The following is a 9,329-nucleotide window of genomic DNA, read 5'->3' on the forward strand; positions in this document are numbered from 1 at the left end:
TCGCAATTAATCGCCTTTTGAATTGCATGTCTAAAATTCTGTTATTTTACATTTCAAGGCAGTTTTAAGCCCATAATGTAAAGCATTTCTTACCAGAGTGTAAGAAATGCGAGTAGAAGGGACAAAAAGGCTTGCAAAATTAAAACGCGATTAAAAAAATTAACGCGTTATGGATTGCATTAATCTAATCGCGATTAACGCGTTAACGCTGACAGCCCTAATTTTTATGGCTGCTATTTGGTATTTTTAGATTGTCCCATTGTTGCACTTACTGGTATGTTAGATCACTTTGTATAAGAGGAAGAAAATTAGTATTAACACTAGGGATGTCCCGATATGACTTTTTCACTTCCGATACGATACCGATATTGTAGCCTTGAGTATTGGCCGATACCGATATCAATACGATACGATATAGGCACGAATCATACATATATTTATTCCTTATTTTGTTGTGTGGAATGTTAGAAAAGGCTTGATAAAGTGATGTTACTGTTACTGTTACTGATGTTGTAGTGATATAACAGAAAACAATAGTCAGCAACAGTAGGTATAGGAAAAACTGACCCATTTATTATTAACCAATTGGTTACATAAATTTTAACCTTCAACATAAGAGTATTACCTCATCAAATCCAATAAAAACAAAATGTTATATTTAAAGTGCAAAATAGCACTGGTTACCAACATCATTATACAATTGAATAGAATAAATTAAATTTTAAAGTGCAAACAATTCAAGTTCACTCCAGTTATTTTTTTTACTGTCAGCATATGTTGGAAACAACTGTGGGCAGGGACAAAAACAACAACAACAACACAATATTGTCCACTGTCCAACTGCTCTAAGTTAAGAGTTCACACAGCTCCAGTTTCACTGACTGACTGTGCCCAAAACAATGTAGTAATTACTCTTAGTCTTCACTGAAGAATAGAGTGTAAACACAATAAACATATCACTCTAATAACAAGAGCATAAAACAAATAATAATCAGTCAGTGCTGACTACCCTTACTACTCCTCCTCCTCCTCCACTTTCTGCAGTCCGAGCATAATGTGGAGATTTTTTTTTTCACGCGAAAATCCTCATGTTCTTTTTTGTGGTGTTTTTTCAAATGTGCGATGAGGTTGGTTGTATTGAACCTTTCCGGTTCTGTCCCTCCACGGGACACTTGCGCCTGACAAATGTTGCATTTAGCTGCAACGTCTTTGTCCGAGTTTAGTTTACAGTAAAATACTTCCACACAGCCGACATCACTACACCTTGCTGCAGGCACACACGTTGTCGTTGTTGTGATCACGTGGGCTGTGCATGCTGGATCAGAGACGCTCTTCTTCCGCGGCCGGCACCAACGTTAATTAAGGGGCATAACCGCTACCTACTGTGTTGGAGAGTGATCAAACCAGAGTCACCTATTATTATAGAAGTGCTGGAGCGGTAAATGGACAGCTTATATCGGAGCGTTTATATCGGAGTTTTTAGATTCAGTCCGATAAAATCCGATATTCACTTTTTTGGCTGATATCGGACTGATTTCCGATATCAATATCGGATCGGGACATCCCTAATTAACACATTTCATTTTCATTGTAAGGGCTTCTCGTAATAATAAAGTAGCCGAAAAGTGCTGCAAACAAATACGTGACCACACTCATGCATCTGTTCTCAACTTTCATTTTTAAAAGGTGTGGAGAACCAAATGCATACGTACACACATACGTACATTCACACATACATACACACACACACGTACACACATACGTACACACACACGTACATTCACACATACATACACAGTGTGATCTTTATGAGGCTAAAACCTGTAAAAATGACCTCACAGCTAAAATGCATGGAGATAATTTAGCTCACATGCACACACTTTTATTTGTGACCCCCAAAGTTATAAAACAGTACAGCAGAAAATCCCATTTATTTATTAACCCTTTACATGCTGTTCATATTCTGACTCATAATTCATCTCTACACTAATAAGCATTCATAAATTCCCCCATTAGTCATAAATACATGTTTAATTAATCCTTCAGTTTGATTAACCCCCCTGTTGTCCTCAAGTCAAGTAAGGAAAGGAGGAAGAAGAAAAAGAGGAAGGAAGGAAGGGAGGAAAGGAAGGGAGGAAGGTAGGAGGGAGAAAGGAGAGAAAGAGGGAGGAAAGAAGAAAGGACAGAGGAAAGGAAAGAGGGAGGGAGGGAGGAAAGAAGGAAGGAGGAAGGGAGGGAGGAAGGTAGGGGGGAGGAGAGAAAGAGGGAGGAAAGAAGGAAGGAGGGAGGGAGGAAGGTAGAAGGGAAGAGAGAAAGAGGGAGGAAAGAAGAAAGGACAGAGGAAAGGAAAGAAGGAAGGTAGGAGGGAGGGAGAAAGGAAAGGAGGAAGGAAGGACAGAGGAAAGAAGGAAGGGAGGAAGGTAGGGGGGGAGGAAAGAAAGAGAGAAAGAGGGAGGGAGGGAAGGAACGGAGGAAGGAAGGAAAGGAAGTGAGGGAAGTTGCTTCTTTCATCTGTTGCCTGTAAAATATTTGACTCTCTTTTGTTTTTTCAGCTTCAGGATCAAAGTAAAGACTCACACGTGTCTGAAATCATCGACTTTTATGAACAGAAGCTCTCGGCGTTAGCGGTAAATGAAACAATATTTAATCTTCTTTTATTAATTTTATTTAACTTAAACAAAAATCGGAGAAAATGCTTCAATTTCCTGCTTGGTTGACAGTTGTGAGATCTTTTTAATTTAATCATTATCTTGATGTTTCTTCCCTCCGTCCAGTCTAAGGAGAGTCGTCTGCAGGACTTGTTGGAGGCGAAAGCTCTGGCTCTCTCTCAGGCCGACCGTCTCATCGCTCAGTATCGCTTCCAACGAGCTCAGGCTGAAGCAGAGGTGAGATTCACACAATCACGCAATCACACAATCACGCAGTCACACACGTATTCAAGCTGCAGATGCACCGATATGAAACTTCAGGGCCGAGAAATAATGATTCTATTAGTACAAAAGCAAAAAATGTGACAAGGCTGACACATTTATATATTAACCCTCCTGTTGTCCTCGAGTCAAGGAAGGAAGGAAAGGAGGGAGGAAGAAGGAAGGAAAGGAGGAAGGTAGGGAGGGGGGAAGAAGGAAGGAAGGAAGGGAGGGAGGAAGGAAGGGAGGAAGGAGGGGGGGAAGAAGGAAGGGAAGGAAGGAAAGGAGGAAGGAAGGAAGGAAGGAAGAAGGAAGGAAAGAGGGATGGGAGAAAGGAAGGAAGGACAAAGGAAAGAAGGAAGGTAGGAGGGAGGAATGAAGGAAGGAAAGAGGGAAGGGTAGACGCAGGAAAGAAGGAAGGTAGGAGGGAGGAAGGCAGGCAGGAAGGAAGGAGGAAAGAAAGAAGGAAGGAAGGTAGGAAAGAAGGAAGGAAGGACGGAGGAAAGAAGGAGGGAGGGAGGAAGGAAAGAAGGGAGGAAGGTAGGAAGGAAGGATGGAGGAAAGAAGGAGGGAGGGAGGAAAGGACAGAAGGAAGGAAGAAAGGGGGATGGAGGGATGAAAGAAGGAACAGTCAAAACAGACGGGGTCAATTTGACCCGGGAGGACGACATTAAGGTTAATTGACCACAGACAGCTTCATCACCTTTTCTAGCTGACAGTTGTTTTCCCGCTCTGTGTCTGCAGGCTCGTAAGCTCGGCTGTCTGCTGAAGGAGGCGGAGCGGCGGCGCGAGGACCTGCAGGGCGAGCTGGGCAGCCAGGTGCTGGAGGTGGAGCGCTCCAAGGCGGAAATGGAGGAGCTGCTGCAACACAACGCTCGGCTGCAGCAGGACTCAGAGGAACACCAAGCCCTCAAAGGAGCTTACAACACGCTGCTCAACAGGTGAGAGGCAGAGATGGACAGGAAGAGGCTCAAACCACATCTGAACATATTCCTTCCTTCCTTCCTTCCTTCCTTCCTTCCTTCCTTCCCTCCGTCCTTCCTGTCTTCTTTTCCTTCCTTCCTTCCCTCTGTCCTTCCTGTCTTCTTTTCCTTCCTTCCTTCCTTCCTTCCTTCCTTCCTTCCTTCCTTCCTTCCTTCCTTCCTTCCTTCTTTCCTTCCCTCTGTCCTCCCTGTCTTCTTTTCCTTCCTTCCTTAATTCCTTCCTTCCTTCCCTCTGTCCTTCCTGTCTTCTTTTCCTTCCTTCCTTCCCTCTTTCCTTCCTGTCTTCTTTTCCTTCCTTCCTTCCCTCTGTCCTTCCTGTCTTCTTTTCCTTCCTTCCTTCCCTCTGTCCTTCCTGTCTTCTTTTCCTTCCTTCCTTCCCTCTGTCCTTCCTGTCTTCCTTCTTTCCTTCCCTCTGTCCTTCCTGTCTTCTTTTCCTTCCTTCCTTCCTTCCTTCCTTCCCTCTGTACTTCCTGTCTTCTTTTCCTTTCTTCCTTCCCTCTGTCCTTTCTGTCTTCTTTTCCTTCCTTCCTTCCTTCCTTCCTTCCTTCCTTCCTTCCTGCTGCTGTATGAGTCGAGTAGTGCTAGAACTGTATAGTGGAAAAGCCCCAATAGTAGTAAAACTTCCTACTGAGTTTCAGACTATAGCTAACAAACTGTCAGGTGTGTGTGTGTGTGTGTGTTTGTGTGTGTGTGTGTGTGTGTGTGTGTGTGTGTGTGTGTGTGTTTGTGTTTGTGCAGGTTTATTTTTTGGGTGTGTATTGTGTAACGGCTCGTTCTCTCCTCCGCAGGTTCAACGAGAACGATCGTCTGCTGAAAGAGCTTCAGTCGGCTCACATCGTCCTCACCAAGCAGAGCGACGGCCTGAGGAGGAACCACGAAGCTCTGCAGCTACAGCACGACAAGTAAATACACACACACACACACGTTTTAATCCTTAAATCATCTGCATGTACTCAGGGTTCCTGCAGATTTTTTAAAAGTCTTAAATTTAGTTTTTGATATTCAAGGCCTAAAAAAACATATTAAAATATTGGGAAGGTGTTAAATTTGATTTGAGTGTAATTATATTTGTTCAGTTTATATTATTTTATCATTATATATCATTATTTTCTGATTATTTTACATAAACCAACCAATCAACTTATTAATTAAAGTAAAAAATACAAGAAGTTTTAATACAAGAAGCAGCATTTTTTACTTAAAGAGGTTTTAAAAAGGTCTTAAAAGTCAGATACCCTGATACTTTCTTTAACCCTTACATACTGTTGTGCATTTAGGAGTATCCCCTCATCATTATCTCATAATTTCAGACAAATACTGTTCAAATTAGACTCTGAACAGTATTTAAGGGTTAACATAAATAAGCTAGATTTTAACAGTTGAGTTTGTCTTCTCTCTTTCTCAGGATGCTGTCGGTGTTGGAGGAGAAGGAAGAGGAGATCAGATCCCTCCGTTCAGATCTGCAGCAGAAAAACAGCGACCTCGCAGGTTGGATGTTAAAACTGTGTCGATAGTATCAGATCGTTTATCTGCAGCTGATGTGAATTTAAAGCCTCTGTTTCAGGGGTGTCAAACATGCGGCCCGTGGGCCAGAACCGGCCCGCCGAGGAGTCCAATCCGGCCCACTTTCCTTCCTGTGTTCTTTTCCTTCCTTCCTTCTCTCCATCCATCTTTCCTTGCTGTCTTCCCTCCTCCCTTCCTCCTTTCCTTCCTTCCTTCCTTCCCTCTTTTCTTCCCTCCTCCCTTCCTTCCTTCCTTCCCTCTTTTCTTCTTTTCTTCCCTCCCTCCTTCCTTCCATCTTTCCTTCCTCCCTTTCATTCTGTCCGTCCGTCCTTCCTTCCTTCCTTCCATCCCTCTTTTCTTCCCCCCTCCTTCCTTCCATCTTTCCTTCCTCCCTTTCTTCCTTCATTCTGTCCGTCCGTCCTTCCTTCCTTTCCTCTTTTCTTCCCTCCCTCCTTCCTTCCATCTTTCCTTCCTCCCTTCCTTCCTTCCTTCCCTCTTTTCTTCCCTCCCTCCTTCCTTCCATCTGTCCTTCCTCCCTTTCTTCCTTCATTCTGTCCTTCCTTCTATCTGTCCGTCCTTCCTTCCTTCATTCTGTCCGTCCTTCCTTGCTTCCTTCCTTCCTTCTTTCCTTCCTTCATCCCTTTCTTCCATTTTTCCTTCCTGTTTTCTTTTCATTCCTTCCTTCCATCTTTTTAATGATCTGGCCCACATGAGATCATATTGGGCTGTATGTGGCCCTTGATTGAAAATGAGTTTGACACCTCTACTCTATTTGCTGGATTTGAACCTTTTTTTCTTTCTTTGGCTCCATCTGGTGGTCACATGAGGAATGACAACGACGACGACAATGATGATGATGATGATGATGATGATGAACGCTTTGCCTCTTGTTTCCGTCAGGTCTGAGGAACGAGCTGCGAGCGGAGGAGCAGAAGGGAAAAGAGAAAGACCAAGAGAAGAGAGAGCTGGAGGAGACGGTGGATGTTTTGAGGAAAGAGCTCAACAAGACGGAGCAGGCGAGGAAGGACGCAAGCATCAAGGTGACGAAGAGTTTACAGCTGAGATGCAACAAACAGAAACACACTAAGCTGCTTTTAGTGGCTCATTACACATTCAAAGAAATACAAGTTTAAGATGCATCAAAAGGCTCTGACAGGCTTTTTGTAAATGTAGGATCAGGTCGACATGCAGGTTTTATTTACTGCTGCATCACTATAGAAACGGGCATCTTTATATTCTTGTAGTTTATTCTGATTAAAGTTCCTTCTGCTTATAAACTCTTCGACAAAGTTATAGTCTGATATTTCCAGGCATCCTTGTTCTTCTCCTTTATGCCCCAAAACTAAGCCTGTCACAATAATTATCGACTTATTGTACAACATATGGAATTTAGTAGGCTTTACGCTGATCTGATCGGCTATATGGGATCGGGCGATATTTAGCATTTTATGTAATTAGTGAGATCGGCTGTAATGTCTTAATTCTCCGATCCGATCAATGTCGTCATGTTGAAACTTTTTGCAGATGCTCCCGTTGCATAGATTACAGATGGCTTGTGTTTAATCTGTCTCATTTACTCAGAAGAAGTTCCACACCACCGACATGTTTGTCTGAAACCGACAGTTAGTGTCACAATGAGACGGACAATAAAGTTTTGTGAATCTTGAATCATGAGCTGTCGGATTCAAACAAACATGTGGGTGTTGTGGGCAGACAGATAAAACACAAGCTATTTAACAATCTGTGCAACACTAAAGAACCTCGTGGGGAAGCATCTGCAAAATGTTTCAACAGCACAAATGTACCTGGATAGGGAACACGAGGAGAAGCCGAGTTTAAGAAATGGAGCGTGGACAAAGAAGACGTGATCAGATCGGTGATCGGTTTATTTAAACTCACTGATCGGTGATCGGCTCCAAACATCCTGATCGTGTAAAGCCTAGAATTTAGGGCCTGACCGATGCAGGATTTTTGGGGCTGATACCGATAATAGGGAGTGAAAAAATAATCTATTCTATCTAATCTATGCCTCAGCCAATAATATTATAGGCACAGAATAATATAGATAGACACATTGTTTTGTAATGATCCCTCAAATGTAATGACGGGTAGGGCTGAGCTATATGGACAAAATCAAATATCATAATATTTTAAACCAAATACCTCGATATTGATATTACAACAATATTATAAAGATGTTTACACTATGAAATGTTTGATAAATAATCATCAGTAATGTGGATATAATGACAAAGTGGGTAAAAGTTAAATAACAGAACAGCTATAAGAGTCTGGTGAGTTCAGTAAATCATATATTTTACTGTAATGCAGCTTTAAAACCAGGAAAAGACGACTCTGATGACATTATCGCGATATTACGATATCAAAAATCTAAGACGATATCTAGTCTCATATCATGGAATCGATATAATTTCAATATATTTCCCAGCGTTAAATGAAGGTCTGATGTTTTACAGTTTGACAACTTAATTATGTGAAAGTAAACAGTAACATATGCAACTTGAGTTAAATAAAAAGGGTCAAATATACATAAAGCACTGCCTTATAAAGTCATCACATATCAGACAACACTTGTAGCTGATTATAGTCTTTGTGCTTTTACTTGGTGCCAAAAACTCAGAATGAAACTTCAAGATAACCCAAAATAGTTCAATCTTCAAACACACACACTCTTGTTAAATTTAGAGGAAGGGCTTCATGACTTCCTGTCAAAGAAGGAAGCTACAAGAGACCAAAATAATGCAAGATTTATAAGATTCTCATATCTGTGCAAGAAATATGAATATGAAACAACCTGAAGCTAAATGTGATAAAAGTTGCTGTTTTTTTTGTTTTTTTTTTAAAATCCAGGCGTCGTCTCTGGAGCTGCAGAAGAGCCAAGTGGAGACGAAGCTGAAGCAGAAAGAAGACGAGCTGAACAAACACTCAGCGATGATCGCCATGATTCACAGTCTGAGCAGCGGCAAAATGAAGAACGATGTCAACCTGTCGCTCTGAGCAGGAAATATAATACAGATTATTTAAAATGAGCTTCATGGACTATGATCTTAATTTTTTTAAACACTTTTTAATGAGGTTTTCTCATCTTAATACACTCTTATTGAAATATACTAAACATGTAATTTTATAGTATGATAACTATTTGTATGTGTTACGTTTGTCTTATCTTTGTTTGTCATTGTTTGGTCAATAAATGATGAATCTGTGTTTGTGCTGTCCAGATGAAATCACAGTGTGTGTCTGTGTGTTGGACCATTAATATGACATTTATGTGACAACAAATAGATTTAAAAGTAGCATCAGGTTTGTTAAAATGACATTTGCACCATTTAAAAAAAAAAAGTAAGACTGAATGCTCCTGAAAATGTTTTTACTACAAATAAATAATGACAAATTACTAAAAGTACTACATTTTAAAACATCAAACATTCCTTCATTTAAATTTTAAAGCATTTTGTCAATATTGACTAATTGTTACATTATTGGGAAATGCATTTTATTAATTTTTTTATTGAGTTATGAGGGGTTTTATTATATTATCAGGTTCTACTAGTCTTACTTCTGGTTAAAACAATGGTGCAAATATTTCAAATAGATTAAAATAGGGATGTCCGATATTTACTTAAAAATGTAATATCGGGAAGTATCGGTATAGGGTTTTTATAACCGATATTTGTTCTGCAGGTTTCAGCGTTTCTGAGCCTCCTTGAACGCAGCATGGAACGTTTACCGGCGCGCGCTTGATGGCCTATAACAACAAGTCGCTAACCGTCGCTAATCAAGGCTAACCGTTACTAACCGTCGCTAATCATGGCTAACCGTGACTAACAAGTTCTTAGCGTCCGCCGTCATGTACACGGACACACAAACAGAAACGAGGTTTATGTCCTCTGTGACGTCGCCGTCAGAGTCC

General features: G+C 41.1%; 1 protein-coding gene across 1 annotated transcript in view; it reads left to right on the plus strand.

Annotated features, from left to right (window-relative positions):
• The window catches only part of cip2a (cellular inhibitor of PP2A), a 27,852-nt gene extending 19,345 nt beyond the window's left edge, over positions 1-8,507 (plus strand). Inside the window, exons 16-22 of the mRNA XM_053342171.1 lie at positions 2,553-2,627; positions 2,775-2,885; positions 3,654-3,850; positions 4,681-4,794; positions 5,298-5,380; positions 6,296-6,435; positions 8,267-8,507. Of these exons, the coding sequence (XP_053198146.1) occupies positions 2,553-2,627; positions 2,775-2,885; positions 3,654-3,850; positions 4,681-4,794; positions 5,298-5,380; positions 6,296-6,435; positions 8,267-8,413 (867 nt within the window). The 3' untranslated portion in view covers positions 8,414-8,507. The remainder of the gene's footprint in view (positions 1-2,552; positions 2,628-2,774; positions 2,886-3,653; positions 3,851-4,680; positions 4,795-5,297; positions 5,381-6,295; positions 6,436-8,266) is intronic.
• Positions 8,508-9,329: the final 822 nt, after the last annotated feature.

The sequence above is a fragment of the Scomber japonicus genome, chromosome 21 (assembly GCF_027409825.1).
Source record: "Scomber japonicus isolate fScoJap1 chromosome 21, fScoJap1.pri, whole genome shotgun sequence".
NCBI classification, from domain to species: domain Eukaryota; kingdom Metazoa; phylum Chordata; class Actinopteri; order Scombriformes; family Scombridae; genus Scomber; species Scomber japonicus.